This window comes from Coregonus clupeaformis, chromosome 34 (assembly GCF_020615455.1).
Source record: "Coregonus clupeaformis isolate EN_2021a chromosome 34, ASM2061545v1, whole genome shotgun sequence".
In the NCBI taxonomy this organism is placed as follows: Eukaryota; Metazoa; Chordata; class Actinopteri; order Salmoniformes; family Salmonidae; genus Coregonus; species Coregonus clupeaformis.
This window is the reverse complement of record NC_059225.1, coordinates 45,205,961-45,228,543: the sequence shown is the minus strand read 5'-3', so window position 1 is coordinate 45,228,543 and position 22,583 is coordinate 45,205,961. Positions and strand designations below refer to the sequence as shown.

The 22,583-nt window shown below is 42.8% G+C and overlaps 1 protein-coding gene across 7 annotated transcripts in view; it reads right to left on the bottom strand.

Moving 5' to 3' along the window:
- Positions 1–22,583, bottom strand: part of LOC121550096 (collagen alpha-1(XI) chain) — an 84,796-nt gene that overhangs the window by 28,862 nt on the left and 33,351 nt on the right. For all 7 annotated transcript variants that reach the window (XM_041862239.2, XM_041862241.2, XM_041862240.2 and 4 more), the window contains 28 exons: positions 22,328–22,369; positions 21,967–22,029; positions 19,121–19,195; positions 18,754–18,837; positions 17,839–17,895; positions 16,845–16,898; positions 15,952–16,005; positions 15,668–15,721; positions 15,440–15,493; positions 13,703–13,756; positions 13,561–13,605; positions 12,886–12,939; positions 12,726–12,770; positions 11,548–11,601; positions 9,799–9,843; positions 9,375–9,428; positions 8,063–8,107; positions 7,822–7,875; positions 7,676–7,720; positions 6,095–6,148; positions 5,863–5,970; positions 5,627–5,680; positions 4,204–4,257; positions 3,801–3,845; positions 3,533–3,586; positions 3,121–3,165; positions 2,135–2,188; positions 1,264–1,317 (listed from right to left, as the gene is read on the bottom strand). In XM_041862239.2, the coding sequence (XP_041718173.1) occupies positions 1,264–1,317; positions 2,135–2,188; positions 3,121–3,165; positions 3,533–3,586; positions 3,801–3,845; positions 4,204–4,257; positions 5,627–5,680; positions 5,863–5,970; positions 6,095–6,148; positions 7,676–7,720; positions 7,822–7,875; positions 8,063–8,107; positions 9,375–9,428; positions 9,799–9,843; positions 11,548–11,601; positions 12,726–12,770; positions 12,886–12,939; positions 13,561–13,605; positions 13,703–13,756; positions 15,440–15,493; positions 15,668–15,721; positions 15,952–16,005; positions 16,845–16,898; positions 17,839–17,895; positions 18,754–18,837; positions 19,121–19,195; positions 21,967–22,029; positions 22,328–22,369 (1,554 nt within the window). The remainder of the gene's footprint in view (positions 1–1,263; positions 1,318–2,134; positions 2,189–3,120; positions 3,166–3,532; positions 3,587–3,800; positions 3,846–4,203; positions 4,258–5,626; positions 5,681–5,862; positions 5,971–6,094; positions 6,149–7,675; positions 7,721–7,821; positions 7,876–8,062; positions 8,108–9,374; positions 9,429–9,798; positions 9,844–11,547; positions 11,602–12,725; positions 12,771–12,885; positions 12,940–13,560; positions 13,606–13,702; positions 13,757–15,439; positions 15,494–15,667; positions 15,722–15,951; positions 16,006–16,844; positions 16,899–17,838; positions 17,896–18,753; positions 18,838–19,120; positions 19,196–21,966; positions 22,030–22,327; positions 22,370–22,583) is intronic.

Below are 22,583 nucleotides of genomic sequence, written 5' to 3'. Positions count from 1 at the left end.
CAAAAGTCAAATGTTTGATGATTTCTCATGGACTCATTATCTTGTGGCAGAGTGATTAATGATTGGGTATTGTTTGGAAAAGATTCAGACAGCTTTTTTACAACCTGGCCTGAATAAGAGATAGAAAGCCAGGGAGTGAAATCTTTATATGCACTGAATGCTTCCTCAGACTCTGCTATGCTGAGTGGATGGATCTATGCCCACTGCCTAGGGCCTGTAACATTTTATTGCTATGATCAATTCTGCTATTGGCCGCTCCCCCAGCCTGTTTACCAGGTAATAAATCCAGCATCATAAACATCTTAATGAAGAGGCTTATCGATGTCATTTCAAGATGAACCAGAGAGGGGGGGTCAGTCCCCCAGCTAATGTGTCACTTAGGAGGGGAACAAATGGAGAAGAAAACTTGAACGATTGGGGATGCTCCCTGCTCCGTGGAGCTTTTAGCATCTTTTAGTGCCCTGTGAGGATAATCGGGTGATGAATGCAAAACTTGCTGAATAAACTCTAAAGAAAAATGGTGGGATATGCAGAGAGATGAGGCTTAATGCACTAGGGTAATTCCTCTCCTGTGTTCCATTTAAGGCCTGGAACACAGAGCAGTGATCAGATAGGCTGTCTGTCGTTTTCCTCAACGACCTGGGAAGATAGACAGACTAGACCCTCTGGCTACATTTAGACAGGCTTGTGTCTGAGTGTGTGTCAGGGACTCAGGGGTAGTCTAGTCCCAGAGAGAGACAGAGAGAAAGAGAGAGACATAGACAGAGAGAGAGAGGTACACAGAGAAAGAGAGAGACAGAGAGAGAGAGAGAGCGAGAGAGAGAGAGAGGTACAGAGAGAAAGAAAGAGACAGAGAGAGAGAGAGAGAGAGAGAGAGAGAGAGAGAGAGAGAGAGAGAGAGAGAGAAAACCAGACCAGGGAGATTCAATTCAAGTCAATCTCTCTCTCACTCTCTCTCACTCTCTCAATCTCTCTCTCACTAAATACATCAGGAAAAACAGAGGAGAAGGCCTGTCTGTGTGTCTAAGACAAGAGCGAGATGTCCAATACCCGGGCTTCTCGGTGCTATAAAAGCATGCAGACTTGAGGAGACAAATCCATCCAGGTGTGAAAAATGAGACTAGTCGGGGGGTTTCCCACCCCGAGACAGCAGGGGTAGTCTTATGTTTCCACACCTGGCAGGAAGTGTCTGTCCGAGCCCGCTGGCCCGGTGTGCCCAGGTGTGTGACATCTCTAACGAGGGGCGTGGTCTGGAACACTCACCGTCTCTCCTCGCTGACCAGGGTGGCCGGGCAGCCCATCCTTTCCAGGTGGTCCCTAGGAATGACACAGAGAACGTAGACTCTATCAATGACAAGTACATGAAAGAGGGGGAAACCTTGTGCACATCTAATGGTAGATTCTCATAGTAATTGTGGTGGGTTGACCAAAAGTAATCTGTTTTATTGTTCAATGACAGATACATGGACATATATCAGAGTGGAACTCTTTTTAAACTATAATAAGACACTGGCCTTCCTACACAGTAATGGCCTGCAAAGAGGAAACAGAACTATCAGCAAAGGTTAAATCGAAACTATGAATCAAACAAAAATCAATACGAGGAAATTAACTCTTGTCTTCTGGCAATAGGATGTTGAAAAACAGGGTTCTGCTTCTATAACAGTAATGATTACTACACCCAATCAGTGATACGGCCAATACATAGCCCACCCTATTGCATTCCAAATTGCTTTCCTTTAATTACTCCAGTGGCTAAATCAGAGTCACATAGAGTATTTCTTGGTAGTCTTAAACAAATCTACTTTGAAGCAAAAGTATACACCTCACACACATGGTTATGGGCTTAAGACACCTTTACCATGTCAGATATAGAGTTGAAATGTATTCCATTTTGAGTTTGCATCCCAATATTACACTTTATATACATCACAGAAGACTGGTATATAACAAAACTGTTTGACATACTGTAGAAACACCAGGTTTTCTACGTATATATATATTTTTAAGTGTAGAAATTATGAAATTATGAAAAATATGAATAACATTCCACCCATGAGGCCTCTTGGTCATTTGACTGCAGGAAAGGGCTTCCTTAGAAATATGATGATGGCACTGGTGAGAGGATACTTACAGGGGGGCCCTTTGGTCCTGAGAACCCGACGGGGCCTTGGGGTCCTTGAGGTCCCTGGAATAAACCGAGCGGTAATCAGACAATGGAAGAGTGAGGACAGTCTTTGAGTTTCAGCAATGAGACACTCCCATTGTAGTGTGGCAGAAAATCTGCCTGGACAACCAGAAGTTCTGCTAGCCTCAGAGACTATACAGCTGCCTGATGTGGCGTGGCTTGGTGTGCTTGGGTGTGGTCGAGAGTGGCTGGGGCGTGGCTTGGTGTGGTTGGGTGTGGCTGGTTGTGTGTAGCTGGGTGGGTCTAGCTGGTTGGGTGTAGCTGTGTATGGTTGGGTGTGGCCAGGTGGGTGTGGCTGTTTGGCTGGCTGTGAGTGGCGAGAGAGGGACAGATATATAGATAAATAGAGAGAGGGACAGATATATAGATAAATAGAGAGAGGGACAGATATATAGACAAATAGAGAGAGAGATAGATATATAGACAGAGAGAGGGACAAATATATAGATACATAGAGAGAGGGACAGATATATAGACAAATAGAGAGAGGGACAAATATATAGATACATAGAGAGAGGGACAGATATATAGACAAATAGAGAGAGGGACAGATATATAGATACATAGAGAGAGGGACAGATATATAGATACATAGAGAGAGGGACAGAGACATGGAACAACTATAGCAAAACCACAAAAAAAATCATGGCTGGACCAATACCCAGATTGCCCTTGCCTCCAACAGTGACCACCTAGTAATGAGATCAATAATCATTAAATGCTTCCTTTCTTCCAGTGGTAATCACCACCAGTCGAGGTCAGGCCTCCCACTCTTTATTCAAACCCCACCACTATGTCAGACAGGCAGTTGTAGGTTTAACTGGTTAACTGCTTGTTATTCCAAGCCATTTCACATTTCATTATCCATGGGTCAGCCCCATACCCCGGCCCATAACCCCTCCCCCTTGGAAGCAGTGGCTGATGGGACTTACTCTCTCGCCAGGCGGGCCAGGTGGACCATCATTGCCCGCTGTGCCCTGCAAAACACAACAGACAGAAAATCAGCATCAGATATTCTACTGCTCCCAGACAACATAGTGATTACACATCAAGTATATAGGCATTAGCAGTTACACAGCTATATGTGGATTACCAATGTCATTACCACTATGGTGTATGGTCTTTCTATGAGTTGTCAAGTGGGACATGTCTTTGAGACCTCTTTGCTGAGGAATGTGATTGTTTTTTCTTAAGTGTGTTGTTTTGTAATCTTGTATATTTATATTATGTGGTATTTGTAAAGTGTGTATTTGCAGTAAAAGGGACCTTGGTCTCAATTGGACTCCCTGCTAAAATAAAGGTGAAATAAAATATGCAATCAAAAAAGATGGAGAGGGTAGTTACCTTAGGACCTGGCTTGCCTGTTGGACCTCGAGCACCCCGACCCCCTCGTGGACCCTGAGAGACAGGAGAGGACAAACACACAGCTCAGAACAAGATCAGGTAAGGCTATACAGTACGGTACAGTATAGCAGGCTCATACATGTGACAAGAGTTAGGACACACAAATACACATGTATTCATTCATTAACTAAATAAATAATTAATCCATCCATTCTTTCATTCATTCATTCATTCTCAGTGCTGTGTGGTAAATTGGAGGAGGACGTACCGTTGGACCTCTTTGCCCCCTTGGACCGGGTTTGCCCGCCACGCCCTTTTGAAGAACAGAGAAGAAGACATTTATTTAGACAGTAACCAACTCAAGGTCAATCCTGCCTAAACTTCCCCAGTAAGTTGTTTTCAAAGTTACTCTCCAGGTTTGTGCTAAAAACCTCTAGGTGAGCATGACTTTCTAGTCAATGCTGGGAAGGGAATGGATATCATTGAGAACAAACAATAGTTTCAGCATATTTTTGTTCTCTTCCACATTGATTCTTGGAGGTTGTATTTTATGCAAACTCATCACACAAATGCTTTTGTAATGGGAATCAATGTCCTTTGTGTAGTGTTATGATGCAGTGTGTGTGAGTTCCATACAGAATCAGAAACAGGGACGGGACTATCTATCTTACCCTGGCTCCTTTCTCTCCGTTGGCCCCTGGGAAGCCCGGGAAGCCACTGGAACCCTGCGGATCAACAAGGCAGGAAGGAGAGGAATATCCATGTTAATAAGCAACCTCTACTATTATGTGAGAGACAGAGAGCTCCATCATACATTGACTCTGTACCCAGCACTGTGCCGTGGGAAAACAGATGACACAGAGAAGAGAATACAAGCTCATCACTATCAGAATAATACGATAGAAACACGGTGCATATGGAGAACATGAAATATCACACGATAATGTGACAGAAACAAAAATGAACTCATGCACACACACACACTTCCTTTGTTTGCAAAGACTTCAAAAATCATGATGACTTTGTAAAGATCCTTGGTGAAAACATGTCATTTAACAGCTCAGAGGGGTGGGAACATGGAACAGACACCAAACAACAACAAAAGAAAACCATTGACTTGGGTAAACAACGAGTTAAAAAACAGACAATCACTTTATATGAAGACAGTCTGGTTTCTAATCATGGTGTTTTGTTGTGTATGCGGGATTCAAAATCATCTTCCCAGTGTACTTCAGTCCTGGTGTTCATAAAAGCATTCAAACATGAAATCAATACAATGGTTTACTCTCCCATTTCAAACCTGTAGCTATACTGTTTTCTAGGCCCGATTTCACAAAGTCATGATGTGAGCTGAAGCTCAACATAATGAAATGGAAATAGATGGGGCCAAACATTCAGAGTTTGATGGACTACGAACCTCTCACTATAAAACTGACATTCCTCTAAACCCAATGGCCGTGCTTCAACAGTTCACTTTATAAAAACCCAACTTCTGGCAGCTCTCAGCCATAAATTAGCCCTACAGTCTATTAGATAACATCTCACGGAATGCCACATAATCTTCCAGCATAATGTTTGTAATCTTTTAATCCATATTACCAGTGGATTTCTAAAGAGCAGATTGCTGGATGTGATGGGTAAGGAATAACAAGTAGGATATGTATTTCCTGTTACGGGACGTGTTATGATGCTGATGAGAAAATCTATCTATCTGTGTTTGAACTGTACATAACTGTAAGTCTCAGGGTTACAAGAGGGACGTTGCCCATCGTCTAGGTCTCTGAGGACACAACATGGCTTCTTAGTATCTATGTCTAATGTGAATCCTGAGTGAAAGCAGTATCTACAGTACCTCCATCTTGGAAAATTAGTACTTATTGAAAGACATATCTGTCAATGAACCAGCTCTGGTAAAATGTCCCTGGATGTTCTTCGGTGAACAACCAAGTCTGTTTGACATCGGGTTACTCCTTCCTAACCGTGTGGTGGGTCATGTGTTCTGAAGTGAGCTGGATATTGATGGATGTTGTTCATTGAAGTTGTCCCCACATAGAGAAGTCCTCACAGGCATCACCGTGGTGATTGTTTACGTACCTTTGGACCTTGTCTTCCTGGGTAGCCAGGTAATCCTGGAACACCCAGTTTTCCCTGAAGACAACAGAAAAGTCTTGCTGAGGCAACATAAACTAATACTTGAATGAGCACAATGTATTGGTAAACAGTTGTACTAGGTCAAATGAAATTAAAGTATTTCCACAGGCTTCGGGGATATGCTACTAACAACAGATTGACCTTACAAGACAAAGAGGGGGTGTGAATGAAGACGTTACCTTCTCTCCAGCAGAACCCATGGGGCCAGACTCTCCGTTGGGCCCTGCTCGGCCCTTGGGACCCTCAGGTCCGTCCTCACCGCGGGGCCCAAGGACACCGAGCTCACCCTGAACAAACCCAACACACAACAGGTAAGGTATTGTACCATTACTGTGGTCTATGGTGTATAGTGTACCATACAAATATAATTATGGGTGAATCGGTATCTACACGTATGAGTCGTCAACTCACCCTGTCGCCTTTGAGACCCATGTCTCCCTTGAATCCAGGGAAACCGTCCTCACCCTGAAATAAGAGAGAAAAATATGAACAGGGGTCATTGTTAAGTTGATATGTAGGAAATTGAATGGATCTTAGACTGTCTTGTTTTTCACCATGTGTAAGAGATCAGTGGGATTCAGTATGCCTTGAGCTTGTACGAGCAAAATAATGATCTTGTCCCCAGGTTCAATTAAAATCATTTCAATAGCAGAGTATCTGTGGATACATATTAATTTTTTTATACTTTTTGTTTTAATCGTAAATAGTAAATCTAAATGGATATGGCCTATATCTTTCCACAGGCTATAAAATAGGGAACCTCATCTGCTTAATCTGTGCAGTCTCTCTGTATGCAGTGCAGACTACTGCCATCTGGTGGCCAAAGAGGAGAATCACATTGCATGTGCATTGTTTCAAATTTCAGTTTCAAGTTTTAAATGTCACATGCACAAGTACAGTGAAATGCCTTTCTTGCTACCTCTAACCCCAACAATGTAGTAATCAATAACAATGTAATACAAAAATAACAAGGTAGAACAAAAACACACACAATATATAAAAATACGAAATAATAAAAACACTATAAAGTAAGTAAGCATACTATTTACAGGGTCAGGGTAATTGGAGCGCAAGACACTTCTCTTTTATTATAATGGTCCTATAGGGAGCTTATTCATTAGAAAAACATTGTGGACGAGCAAACATACAGTAGAGATATCTGTCACTCAAACATTTAAGTGGAGAATATATGATGCTATACAATACATGTTGTTGAAGTATAGTGAAGGCTTCTTTAGACTATATTTGGCTGCTGTACAAGGTAGACTTGTTATCTCCCTGCAAACGCTGTAAAAGTTTCATCCTAAATCAAATTCTTATTGTATCAATTCATGGAAGCCATGAAATAGTTAACAAGAGAACAAGGAAACCTTTCTCAGTCTCTCTCTTCTTTCACTGTGTTCTTTGTCTCTCACTGTCTCTTTTTCTCTGTAGCTCCCTGAGACTCTGTGTGCAGTCTGTCACCTGTCTGTGTCTCTTCTCATCCTAATACATAATGCAGTGTGTGTGTATGTGTGTGTGTGTGTGTGTGTGTGTGTGTGTCTACCCTGCAACCAAAGCATTGAAACCATGCATGTTTCACAACAAGCTCTCACCTCTGGGATGGGGTGCATTCATTTTCTATTCAGAACAAACACTACCTTCCTTCCTCAAGGTTTTGGGATTGCATTAAACTTTAACATAAATTTACATAAAAATTAAACATAAATTATTCAGTAATACCACTGATATCCATGGTGTTACTGATGTAAAAACAACATTAATATTGGATCTGTGTCATGCTCTTGGTTTTGAATTTTATTAATGTATTTATAGAAAGAGATTAGTATAGTACAGATTGGGGCAGTGGGGACATTTTGGACTGCATAAGGACTTTGTGACTGAACATTGTGACAGAACTTTGTGTTTAACTCACTAGTAATCACAACATGGACTTCTTACACACAATGGCAGCGATATGAAGCATCAAATTATGATTAGGAGAAGCTTTACCTTCTCTCCCTTTCCACCCTTCAGTCCACGAACACCGTCAGCACCCTAGTAGACAGACAGGAAACAGACCACAGTTATCAACCTAACACAACGTCCCACCTTGAGGATGTTTCTGAACGTCACCTTGGTGAGCTCCACCACAATACCTTGACGCCACGAGGACCAGGATAACCAATAGGACCCTGGGGACCTGACTGGCCCTGGAGGAAGAGGACACAGAGAGAGAACAATGTCTCAATTAGTCTCTCAATAAGAGATATGTCTTAAACTATTCTGTTTTAGTTTCATATCCAAAAAAGAACATATCAATCAATCAGCCAATCGACCGACCGATCAATCAGTCAATCAATTATATGCTACTAAAATGTAAATGTTAATTGTACTTACTAAAGCTCCCTTCTCACCAGGTGGTCCCTCTTTACCAGGATGACCCTGTAAGAGTAGAATGAACACAAGTGACTTAGATACAGTACTTTAATCTCGTATGGATGCGCCCTCTAAGTTGATATATCTCAGTCAACACTCAAGCAATGAACCCCAAACTTCGATTTTATGGAACACATCTGTACATCAAAAAGTTCTAGTTTGATTCTATGGAATAGCTCAGTACTTCAGAAAGTTCTAGAAGGCCTCAGTGTTAGTGTACGACAGCAGCCTGCCTGCCTGCTGCTGGCGGTGGTGTAGACTCTAGTGATAACAGTCTTAGGTCTAAGCTCAGTCTTACTGTCTGACTGACTGGTTAGTTTACACATATGGAAAGACCTTTCACTTGCACACCTGGCACCAATTAAACATGTCAGAGGGCAGAAGGCTGTAAATCAGTAGGTTTTAGGCTCCATCTCAGCTTCCCAGCGTTTCCCTGACACACACTGTAGCAGATCAACTAGAGCAGGCTAACAGACCACCGAGGCAGAGGGAAATACTAGTACAGGTCGTACAAAACTCATTCTGACTTGCCTGATATTAACTTATGAACTTTTTGTGTGAGGGGGAGCCGGGTGTATGATGTGGTGTTATTCTCAATTGATTCTATGTATTTATGTGGAAGCAACAGCCCTGTCTATTGTTCAAGTCAAATTTCCACTCTGGGACATTAAAGTATATCATATCAAGTTGGGAGAGCGCAACGGACAGGATAATTGGTCAATGCTGTGGCTCAATGGGTGCTAGTTGCAGTGGAAGGAGAGATGTTTGGTGCACGCTACATTTTACAAACTGTGCTTTACTTCCTCATTTTGTGTAACAGCACAGGTGATAAGGCTTTTCAACCAATCTAGTTTGTTAGCCAATTAATTATCACAGTCATCATAAATCTCACTTTAATGACTAACTGTAAGTCGCTCTGGATAAGAGCGTCTGCTAATTAACTCAAATGTCGATGTAAATGTACAAAGGCCCTGAGGCAAGCTACTCCTATATACTACAGTGTGTGGAATGTATATCATCCTCTCCTGTGTACGGACATGTACTGGTACCTGTGGCTTGCTATGTTAAGGCAAACGATGGCAGTTAGTTAACAACATTTTATACCACCATCACAATGTAGATCTTGCTAGTTCTATTGCTACTCAACAGTGTGTTGACTGTCACAGGTACGTGTGGGTTGTCTGAGGGCAATGGATGAGTGAATAGTGTGAGAGGAGGGAAAGAGTGTGAGACTGAGTGAGAGGTGTAAACAGAATGACAGATTGGCACGTACTGGAGGTCCATCTGACCCAGGTAAACCAGCCAACCCAGACCTGCCCTGAGGTCCCTGTAAACAGAGACAGAAGGAGAGAAAAACACAGCATGGGTCAAAGGTCAAAACAACACTTTAACAACCTCCAGGACATAGTCAGTTCACCTCTGAGAAAAACAACATACATCTGAAAATAATAATTTTCCAGATGAGGTACTAGGTGCAATTCTGAACGTTTTGTGTAGACACTTGTATAAGGGGGCTTTCATTCACTGCACATTATACAAAAACCCTTCAGTGCAGTACTATGGCAAATAAGCATACTACATTTACATCCAACAGATTACACACTTTACAGTTTGTCTTTCGGGCCACTCACTTACAAACATGGCCCTTTTATGTCAATTTTGTTGACAGGGGACTGAAGAGCAGAGCTTCAACTTACTTTTTCACCAGGTGGTCCGATGGGACCTTGAGGACCAGGAAGACCCTGCAGGCCAAAAGAAGACCGACAGCTTCAGAGTTTGTTGCCATAGCAGCAACACACACACACACACACACACAAAGGCTAGCTGGGGTCATGTAGGGGCATTGGGGACTCAGCAGAAGGTGCGGGGGTAAGAATGGTGGGACTGTATTCATTCTTGAGCGTGTGTGTGTGTGTATTTGTGCCCGTGTGTGTGTTTGTGTGTGGCAGAGCGAGTAATCTGAGGCTGTGCTGCAGCTCGGGGAGCCTGCTCCTACAGGTGTGTCTCTCTCGGCAGGCATTCCACAGACATGAATGAGATGCTTTCACCGCTTCCCTCAACCCCTCCAGAAAACCCAGGAAAATATTCCAAGAAAATCTCTCTGTGTGTGCTCTCTTTACCTCCAGGGAGCGAGAGGGGGAGAGGAAGTGGGGACGGGTGGAGGAAGGGAGGAGGAGGCAGGGAGCAGAAGAGGTTAGAGGCAGAATTCAACTAATCCCAAAATGTGATGTAAATTATCATCAGAGAGCAGTATATTTCCATAAGCTCCTGACATAATACCTCATTACAGTGAGACTATTATCTAACAAAAAAATCCAACTAAATTTAGACATCACACACTAAAATAAAGACACATTATTAATGTGTGTTCTTAGTGTCAATAGCAACTCTTTTTTTGTACGTTTATATGTATATATTTGGTCTGTGACGTCTGTGATATTGTCTGTAATGTCTGGGACACTATTGTCTGTAATATCTGGGACACTACTGTCTGTAATGTCTGGGACACTATTGTCTGTATGGTCTGGGACACTAGTGTCTGTAATGTCTGGGACACAACTGTCTGTATGGTCTGTGACATGGTCTGTGATGTCTGGGACACTATTGTCTATAATGTCTGGGACACTATTGTCTGTAATGTCTAGGACACTATTGTCTGGGACACTATTGTCTGTAATATCTGGGACACTCTGGGACACTATTGTCTGTAATGTCTGGGACACTATTGTCTGTATGGTCTGTGACACTATTGTCTGTAATGTCTGGGACACTATTGTCTGTAATGTCTAGGACACTGTTGTCTGGGACACTATTGTCTGTAATATCTGGGACACTATTGTCTGGGACACTATTGTCTGTAATGTCTGGGACACTATTGTCTGGGACACTATTGTCTGTAATATCTGGGACACTATTGTCTGTAATATCTGGGACACTATTGTCTGTAATGTCTGGGACACTATTGTCTGTAATGTCTGGGACACTATTGTCTGTAATGTCTGGGACACTATTGTCTGTAATATCTGGGACACTATTGTCTGTAATATCTGGGACACTATTGTCTGTAATATCTGGGACACTATTGTCTGTAATGTCTGGGACACTATTGTCTGTAATGTCTGGGACACTATTGTCTGTAATATCTGGGACACTATTGTCTGTAATATCTGGGACACTATTGTCTGTAATATCTGGGACACTATTGTCTGTAATATCTGGGACACTATTGTCTGTAATGTCTGGGACACTATTGTCTGTAATGTCTGGGACACTATTGTCTGTAATGTCTGGGACACTATTGTCTGTATGGTATGTGACATGGTCTGTGATGTCTGTGATATTGAATGTGATAATGTCTGTGTTACTGTCTAGGATGTCTGTCATGTCTGGGATACTATCATATCTGTGATACTGTCTGTAATGTTTGTAATGTCTGGGATACTCACTTGTGTCCCTGGGATCCCCTGCTGACCTGGAGGTCCCGGCTCTCCTTGAGGTCCCTAAACAAAGACAGACAGGCAGAGACAATCAATCTCACATGACAACGAGCTTAGAGCAGGGCACAGCAGACCTTATCTACAGTATATCTTTAGTTTACTCAGAAGATGCTTCCACCATTTAAGGAGATGTTTGAGAGTGCTAATATAAGATATAGCAGTGTCTACTCTCAATACGTTTGGGACTGAAGAAAAATACATCTGGTTAAAATAATAGAGAAATAGTTGACCTTGGAAAGAACTGTTGTATACACTGAAGAAATATCATACTTTTTTGAAAATACCTATATATTTCAGAGAACAGATTGTCCTGACTCCCCAGTGTGACTATTCTGTCATTTAGATTCCAGTTGTAGGCTCTTTTTCTAAGATTATGAGATACCACTACTTCCTCTGTCAAAGACACTGACAGACGTGAGCTCTCACAGACAAGACCATATACGGTAAACAATGAGTCAAAACACAAACAGATAGAGACCAGGGCTGTACTGTTGCTAGGGTACTAAGCTGAATAACAAATATGTTCTCTCTGTACGATATTAATGTAGGTTAGTCTGAGACAAATACCCAGACAAACACTGTGACTGATCTTTCTGGACTGAACAAACAACTGTAACCTGCAGTCTGTTGCTACTCTGAACTGTAGGATTGCTGTTGTTGAAGTTCCTCCTAAGCACTGATTTAGGACCAGATTACCTTTCCCAAATCCTATCATTAACCATTAGAAGGTTAGCTTGCAAAACTGACCTAGATCAGTGTTTAGGGGCAATATCATCCTATTCCGATGTGCTACAGGGAGAAGCCCCAGCAGGCAGCCATTTTGAAACATATGGAGAGGTCACTGCCTGACCTACAGTGTGAATGATGTCACTCCTCCCTGTGCTCACAAGCACACCGTTTGACCTTTGACCTCTACAGCAGTGAAGTTTAAAATAGTGTTAGAACCTAGCCTAAACAACCTATCCTAAACACTGATACCCTGTAGTAGACTACACTCCTCTCTGGTAACAAATAATGTCTTGGTCAGGCTTACACAAACACTATATAAACCAGTTCTGGTTCCATCACTAACGATGTCAAAACGGGTGTTTTAGTTTAGTGTGAGATAACGTTATGAGTGTTCATACCATGTTTCCTTTGGGACCGTGAGGCCCGTCCACTCCAGCTACACCCTGTGGAAGTACAAACATTCAGATGAGTAGGAACGACTTATTCAATGTTGTAATATACAGGAGATACCATAGTGATAACTCTATCATAGGAAAGTATGTGTTAAGTACTACGTACAGGTTGTCCAGTGGGGCCGGGTGGACCGCGTGGCCCAAGCAGACCTCTAGGACCCTAAAGAGAGAGAGAGAGGGGGGGAGACCAAGGGTTAAAACATGAAAAATAAGGTTTTCAGGATCACACAAAGATGGTGGATAAATTAAAATAGTTCACTGTTCCTGTCTGGGGGCGTTCCCCCTCTCACGTGAGCATGCTTTCCCGCGTGAGCTCATGGTTCCTCCATATATTGTATCTGGCATGCTCAGGTGAGATAGGGAACCGCTGGCTATGGTCTACCCATTGTCCCCTCCCCGCTTGCCCCACCAGTCCCGCCCTGCCCAGACCAGAAAACATTTGCGAGTGAGATGTCTCACTCTGGGGCACCCCCTCCGCGGGGACGGGGCAATAAGTAGACCGGAGTAGGATGTCTCGCTTTCTCTACTGTCTCTGGATCACAGAAAACAATAATGAAGTAATCTGTAGAACAAATACCAATTAAGAAACCCTGCCCCCTAATGGATTAATATGAATCATAGATTAAATAACTGATACAGAAGTAGTCGTGCTGTCAACCAGAGGAGATAGTAGGTCATAACAGGGTGGTTGAATACTTGTATTACTCCAATACTGTTGTGAAGTTACACTGTAGGGTCCTATTTATCAAACCTAACAGCAATTCAGTGGACACTCTCTTACGCTCTCTCCAGCCAATCCCCTTGGCCCGATCTCTCCATCCTCGCCCTGCACAGAGAAGAAGAACAGTCAGTTTACACAGTAAGGATGGAGGGATGGAGATGAAGAAGAGGAATGGGAGAATGATGGGGGGGGGGGTACTCACTCTTTGTCCGTCCTCTCCAGGGGCTCCAGGTGGTCCAAGTGGTCCTGTCTCCCCCTATGGGAGGGGGGGAGGGCGGATATAGAGAGAGAGAGAGAGAGAGAGAGAGAGAGAGAGAGAGAGAGAGAGAGAGAGAGAGAGAGAGAGAGAGAGAGAGAGAGAGAGATATGTGTGTTATTATCATGAAAGAGGATTGGGCCAGGCCAGCTGTAGACTTGAAGCTGCTCACAACCTCTTATTTACGTCAGGCTGGCTGGTTGTGCTGGCTGACTGACTGGCTGGCTCACTCTTTTGTTACCTTGATGTTACCCAGGCCAGGATTAGGAACCACACGCCCAGGTTGGAAATATCTGAGGGCTCCTAATATCTGTCTCAGTAGGAGCTTAGAAGAGACAAGCCACACAGTCCACTGTTTCTCTAACTCTCTGCAGCCCAAGCTCCTATTTAGCCTGGTGGGGGCCTTGTGTGGCTTGTCTCTTCTAAGGGCCCTCCAAGCAGACAGTACAGAACAGGACCGGCACTGGGAGTTCTGTATATGCATGTGTATCATTCAACATGCTGCCTGGCTATGTGTCTGGTGAGTAACTCTATGGAAGAGATCGATATAGGAGGATCAATGTGTCCAAGCTATTGGTCCAACTGTAAGTCTGAATAATATTAACTTTATTTCTTTATTTTTAAATGACCACTTCAAAGCCATTCAGATTAGTTCTACTATAATACAATAATATAATTCAGCATTTCATTTTCTGAATTCAGGATTTAGCTGATTGTATAATATTGCACACACAAAAACTCAAGACAGACTATTCAGTAGTAACACCCACAAGCTAATGTGGCCAAAAATGTCAAAGACATTTTATAACTTCCAAAACCCCTGGTATTTCCAAAAGCCCCTGTTCAGAGCCTAATAGTGTTGGCATTTTGTTTTAAGCCAATTTGGTTCTATCAAATAGGCCAACAGTGTTTTTACCCATAAGCCTATAAACGTCCAAGGCCATTTGTTTCTCAGACCAACACTAGTCTATTGTTCAATGATATTCATCCAGTATGTATCCCCTTGATTACCTGCTGTGCTAAATCTCACTGTAATTTACCTCAGATCCTCTGGAATGAGTGATAGTATTAGACAGAAAAGACCAGTGTTTTTGGAACATACTGTATTGTTGGCCATACTATGACCCATATTCTCTCTCTTTCGCTATTTGTTCAAGCGGGTCTAAGGGTTGAAGAGTGAAGGTGACTTCAAATCAGACCCTCAATCTAAGTGAACCAGTATGGGAACCGGAAGTCGTGTTTTGTAGAGGGAGAGAATATGGAGATCCTGATAATTTCAGCTCATTTTATGTCTGCATCATGGGTCATTTCCCTGAGATAGTATGCAGGCTCTCAACTGCCTAAAGTACAGATGTAGGATCTTAATTTGAGCCTGTTTGATACAGCAGGAAAATAATCCTGCAGCAACAGGAAATGTGAATTATTATGTGGATTATAATTAATGGACTTTTTGTAGGGTGTGATACATTTTTCGTAAGGGAAAATCAAGTCTGAAATTTCATAGTGAAAATGTCAAACTTCAAAAGCCTTTTTAAACCTCAAATATAGTTTTAAATGTCCTGCATTGCAGGAAAGTTCTCCTGTAACAGGGTGATCAAATAAAGATCCTACATCTGTATTACCATTTAGGAAGAGGTGAACATGCAGGTGCTTGTGACTTCGTGGTGTCGTTACAATACTCACCCTGTGTCCCTTCTCACCAGGCAGACCGGGCAGGCCATCAAAGCCTCTGTCACCCTGTGGAGAAACAATATGACAATGACCACCAAGTCCCAAGATGACACAGACATCATCATGCATAAGTTTACGACACAGTATTGTGATCAACACAGAACAGTCACACTTGACAGAGACATCATGTGGTTTTAATTCTCGGAGAAAAGTGACTAGTGGACAGAGGTCCTCGTGTACCTTAGAGCCTGACTCTCCAGGCATTCCTCGGGCGCCATCGGCTCCGCCACGACCCTACAACAGAGAGGAAGAGAGAGAGAGAGAGGCTAAACATGGAAACATAAAGACCAATCAGGCCATGACATCTACCTAGAAATTGTCCCTTTTGGTAATTTTAACTGGATTTTAGCACATATCAGGCATCTGTTTTTGATTCATTAGGATAAACCTCTCAGATCTTACACGCCACACACACACATACACACACACACAAGCGCTGGATGAGGTTCACTCAGTTCACTTACCCTCTTGCCAGATTTGCCTATTTGTCCTGCAGACCCTTGGACTCCCCTGGGGCCCTGTGAATGACACGTGATGATAGTCAGTTTCTAGTCAGCTAGGGAACATTAACTGTATAGGTATACAGTAATGAAAGGTGTAGGTATGGGTAACTGTAGGTGATATATTGTTCAGTTCATCGTCAGTTAGGTAACATTAACTATGAAAAAAATGTATACACTCACTAACTGTAAGTCGCTATGGATAAGAGCGTCTGCTAAATGACTAAAATGTAAAAGAAATTAACTAAATAGGTATACAATAGGTATAGGTGTAGGAAAATGTAGTGAGATATAGGGTAACTGTAGTGAGGTATTGGTAACTGTAGCTGAGGTATTGGTAACTGTAGTGAGGTATTGGTAACTGTAGTGAGGTATGGGCAACTGTAGTGAGGTATTGGTAACTGTAGTGAGGTATTGGTAACTGTAGTGAGGTATTGGTAACTGTAGTGAGATATAGGGTAACTGTAGTGAGGTATTGGTAACTGTACTGAGGTATGGGTAACTGTAGTGAGGTATGGGTAACTGTAGTGAGGTATTGGTAACTGTAGTGAGGTATTGGTAACTGTAGTGAGATATAGGGTAACTGTAGTGAGGTATTGGTAACTGTACTGAGGTATGGGTAACTGTAGTGAGATATAGGGTAACTGTAGTGAGGTATTGGTAACTGTACTGAGGTATGGGTAACTGTAGTGAGATATAGGGTAACTGTAGTGAGGTATTGGTAACTGTACTGAGGTATGGGTAACTGTAGTGAGGTATTGGTAACTGTAGTGAGGTATAGATACAGTAACTGTTTAAGTGCAGAGTATGACTGTGAGTGTGTTAAGTAGTCTACAGGTATATATTTAACCTCTCACCTGAGGACCAGGGTCTCCACTATCACCTTTAAGTCCAGGAGAACCAGGAACACCCTGAGATAGAGATGGACCAATGAGAAACATGGACACAAACCTTAAGTCAGTCCTATTGGCTTCATCATAACTCCACACAGCCAGAAAGGTGAGTATATGTTTTATACAATGAAACAGCAGATGGCGATATTTAGCTGATAGTTGATGCACATTAGTTGATGCCTCCTGTATTGTTTAATAGATTAATTGACATGTATTGTAGAAAAAAAGTATTGTTTATTAAACAATGTTACAAAACCATTGTATATATTTATATCCCAGGCAAAGTAAGAACTCTTTATCTTTATCTATAGGATGACTATAAAGTATGTTTCATCTTGAGCTACCATAATCTCCCTATACTCCCATGTGTCAGCTATCTAGTCAGCACCTAACATGTATTATTCAACAGAGATGAACATATATGAAAAAAATAATTTTGGGGCTTTAGAACTTAATTGGGTATTTTTGGGGCATATACTTAAGTCTAAAATTGTGGGGTTCTATTGCTGGGCTAGGTAGGACTTTTAAAGCACCTTATCGGTCTGCACGACTGAAATATTCACAACTAGTGATTTAGCAATTACAGCCAAGTTTTAAGAACTATTATGAACTTTGTGGTTTTAAAGGGGAAAACATAAGGTAGACCTATCAAATGAATACAAACAAAAATAAAAGCACTAGAATTATATAAAGAAGCTTCAACCCTCTAATCTTGTTCATGTTTCATCTCTGCTCAGGTACTTATATAGTTGGTGTATAGCTCGGGATGGTAATATGTAGGAAGATAGCTCATATGGAGGGTGAAAAATAGGGGTGAATTGTGACATAATACTTTGAAGGTTTCTGACAGGGCAGTCAATGACCCGTGTTCACCATTCCTTACATGAGGTGGAAAGACTTAGTAAGAGGGATGTGTGTGTCAGTGTGTGTTATGAGGGGTGGAGGAACTGAAACTTACCACTGGACCGGATCTTCCTGTGAGACCCATTGGACCTGAGGGACCTCTCATGGCGAGCTGTGGGGTAGATGGCAGGAGGGTGGAGCGGGGAGGGTGGAGGGGGGAGGAAGGGAAGGGAAGGGATGACAAATCACCAGTCAGAACGAGACCCTCCATATGTCACAGCACCCCACAGACATCTTTACATCCTAACTCAAACACTCTCTCCTGCCATCTAGCTGTGGGGTAGATGGCAGGAGGGTGGAGCGGGGAGGGAGGAAGGGAAGGGAAGGGATGACAAATCACCAGTCAGAACGAGACCCTCCATATGTCACAGCACCCCACAGACATCTTTACATCCTAACTCAAACACTCTCTTATAACCCACTACGACTCTTTTTCTGTGGTGTCATGGGTCTACCGTAAGTGAAACATGATGACGCAGTGGCCTACAGTAGTACAAGACCCAATCATTTTCTTCTCTCTCTCTCTCTTTCCTCAGACACCTGTTGGTCTGTTGGGCTGGCCTAGCCGTGGGTCATGAACTCCTGTAGTATTTTTAAATGCCTCCTGCATCTGTCCAAACAGGCTATGTTCCTGCCTGTAGCCTACTCAGCACCTCTCTCAGTGCCCCCCACCACTCCACTCGCCCCCACCCACCCCCTTCTCATAAACCACAGCTGTGAGAAGGGATATACCTATAAAGAGCAAGATGGCTGAAACACCAATGAGGTTCTCTTTTTAATAAAACAATGTTTTAATTTCAAGAGAGAGAGCTGTGGCAGTTTTACCCCCCTAAGGCTACACTGGAGCCGTTTGGCCTCCTTTGGCCCACTTCAGCACTGGTGTACTGTTTGGCCTGCTTTGGCCCCCTTCGGTCTGCTACAGCCATGGCATTTGGCCCTCTTTGGCCCATTACGGCCCTAGTGAACTCACTCTAGCCTGGGAGAGGATAGCCTGGGCTTGGGCCTCCTGGGCAGACACCACGGGACCCTTCTCTCCGTCCCCTCCAAAACGGAACTGTCACACAGAGAAACACAGGCCTTACAAAAGAAAAATCACAATCATGCTGTGTGTGAACAACGAACATCTGAATATCAATCAAAGATATGGACCAAGAAAGACAATATATGGGCAGAATATGGATCAAGATCAAGCAAGACAATCAATTAATTTATATCACCCTTTTTACATCAGCAGTTGTCATAAAGTGCTTTACAGTTACCAATACATTTCAATACTGGTAGATATTAGTGTATGTTGGATTGGATGTATTAAACAATATGTCAGGTCTGGTACTTACTGGCAGCATCAGCATGGTACCAGGAGGACCTGGTAAACCGTCGGCTCCTGCGAGACCAGCCCGCCCTGCGGGACCCTGGGAAAAGGTGTCACAGAGAGCAGGTGATAAATCAGAATGAAGAACCATGGTTGATTGAAAGATTCCATGTTAGAACATGCCCAGAGAGAGAGAGAGAGATAGAGAGAGAGAGAGAGAGAGAGAGAGAGAGAGAGAGAGAGAGAGAGAGAGAGAGAGAGAGAGAGAGAGAGAGAGAGAGAGAGAGAGAGAGAGACAGAGAGAGAGACAGACAGACAGACAGACAGACAGACAGACAGACAGACAGACAGACAGACAGACAGACAGACAGACAGAGAGAGAGAGAGAGAGCGAGAAGGAGAGAGAGAGAGAGAGAGAGAGAAGGAGAGGGGGAGAGACAGAGACAGAGAGACACACACTATGTTCACCATTCAAAGGGAAAATAAGAACATCATCATCATCATCATCATCATTCTCATCCATCCATCATTACAACACCAGAAGGATAAGGAGAGGAGAGGAGAGGAGAATAACCTCACTACCAGGTGGCGTGACTGAACATGGAGAGTTCCTGTGCCTTAATAACTACTTGAGTAAAGTATCAGAGCAGAGGACTCTACAGCAGCCCAGGTGATTATCCTTTCCTTTCGTCCTGACCCATTTCTTTCACTTACACTGGCCACAGAGTGGTGTCATGTTGAGTGGAATGTCATTTGCAGCTGAACAAAGACGTAATACTTTCTGGTACACATGGCAAGTGTGTACTTAGTCTACCGTAGTTATGTAAGGTGCTATAGGGAGGTTGGTTAGAGGTGTATGGTCTGAATATGAATCCTCTTTGGTTCATGAATTGTGATTATTATGCAAAATGTGTAAGCATCAATATGAAATGATAATTTTAGTACAATAAGTAGTAAATATAACTATACACACATAGGGATAGGCCTACACACAAACACACACAGTAAATGGCAGAGGTGTGTTTGCCCAGGGACGGTTGGCATCATTAGCATGCCTCTCCATTCCCTCCTCACACAACCAGAATAACATGGCCTCTCTGTGAGCCATGGCACTGTCCTCTCTCCAAAACCAACAGCCACTTGCATGCCTGGCTGTGTGTGTGTGTGTACGTGCGTGCATGTGTGTGTACAGAATGTCATTTTATGAGCTAGGCAGCTATCGATTGATTGTAGCCATTCCAAGAAAAACAGAACAAAAATGTCAAGTCTGCCACTGGTTAAATGTTTGCTTTTAAACCAGAAAGGCATACATGGAAACTCAAATAATATATGGGGAAATTACTCTCAGCTACTGATTTTATGCTAATTGCTATTAACAATACTAATTATGTTAAATGAAACACTAATTATTCTATTGAAACATATCTTACAACTACATTTTAGTCATTTAGCAGACACTCTTATCCAGAGCGACTTACAGTTAGCGAGTGCATACATTTTCATACTGGCCACCCGTGGGAATCAAACCCACAACCCTGGCGATGAAAGCGCCATGCTCTACCAACTGAGCTACACGGGGCCTGGGATATATCACTGGGATATATTTGTTAGTTCATTCATTCATTCGTTAGTTCGTTCATTCATTCACAGAGCAGACTGACATACTGCCACCTAGTGAATTACAGTGCATGCATGCTGTAGGGCACTAGCTGTATTACACTGTTCCACGGTCCATTACAATGATCACTACTAGCTGGTCTGAGCACAAAACGTAATCTTACTATTACAAATAAGCTGCTAATTTAGGAATTGTGGAAATCAAAGTGTTGTGACCTTAACCAAGTACTTTTACCTATCAGTCAGTGGTGAGTAAAGGAAGGAAGCCATTTCTAAGTATTCCACCACAGCTTAATGCTGATTACTAGTGTCTGTCTATAACAGAGATCAGGGCCCATATTCATTAAGCATCTCAGAGTAGAACTGCTGATCTATGACCAGGTCCCCCTTGTCCATGTAATCTTAATCATTATGATCTAAAAAGCAAAGCTGATCCTAGATCAGCAATCCTACTCTGAGATGCTTTATGAATACAGGCCCTGAAAATACAGTATTATGACTTTATACATGGAATCAGTTGTACTGTTAGAGCTAATGAAAACAAGACTTTAACAGTCTGTGGGTTTCCCCTCCTCTCCACCCTACAGTCATCCTTTCATCTCTCTCTGTCTCCCTCATTCTCCATCCAGCTGCACATGCCTTCTCTCTTCTCCCTCGCTGTTTCATCCCCCGCTCTCTCTCCCTCGAATTGAATGGTTTTCAACTGTCTCTTCAAAGTCTCTGTTAATGTGTGAATATATTAATGTGCTACAGTAATTTGCCTGTAGACCATTTGTAGTCATTTTCAAACATAAAAACTACAACCACTCAATGACTTAAACCGTCCTCAGATAGAGACCCTCCTATGTGAGTGGACAACACAGATTGACCATGATAAGACAAGGGACACAAACCTCTCTTGTAAAACTACAGGGGAGAAAACTGACTGACTGAGCCCCAGGAAGCCACACAGTTGACGACAGACCTGACATGGGAATCTCCCACTTCACTCCTCCTCCTCTCATCCATCTTTCTTCCTCTCCACCTCTCCCTCTGCACTTTCTTTCTCCCAGGTCAGAGGTCACACACATACACATACACACACATATATGCAGACACACATACATACACACATGCTCACACAGAGAGAGCGCCCGAGAGAGAGAGAGAGAGAGAGAGAGAGAGAGAGAGAGAGAGAGAGAGAGAGAGAGAGAGAGAGAGAGAGAGAGAGAGAGAGAGAGAGAAAACGAGTAGTATACAGGAATAGAGGCTCACCCTGTCACCAGGATCTCCAGCAACACCAGGGGGTCCTTGTAGACCTGAGGGGCCTGGTAGACCCTACAGAAAAACAACCCATGCAAAACAAGGCACAGCAATGTTGTTACATAGGCCTACATCCTGACTTAAGATAGATCCCTATACATTGAGGCTGAGTCACAAATCATGTACAGTATGCTACTCAATTGAATATTTTAATTGAAGTTTGAGTAAAGATCTGTCCCATTCTTTTGATATAGAGTGCATCCCAAATGACACCATAGTTCACTACTTTTGACCAGAGCCCTATGGGTAGTAAGTAGTAGTACACTATAAAGGGAACAGTTTGCCTCAGGATGAATAGATATGTGTTACTCACAGCTGGGCCTGCAGGTCCAGGAGGTCCTTCAATCAGCATGCCCTAAACGTGATCGACAGACAACATGAATGAATAAATGGGACAGCAAGGATCAACACAAACATGGTGCAGCAATTACCACAGCACTACACAGCACTACACAGCACTACACAGCACTACACAGCACTACACAGCACTACACAGCACTACACAGCACTACACAGCACTACACAGCACTACACAACACCACAGTCTATATTACTGCATCATCTCTCTA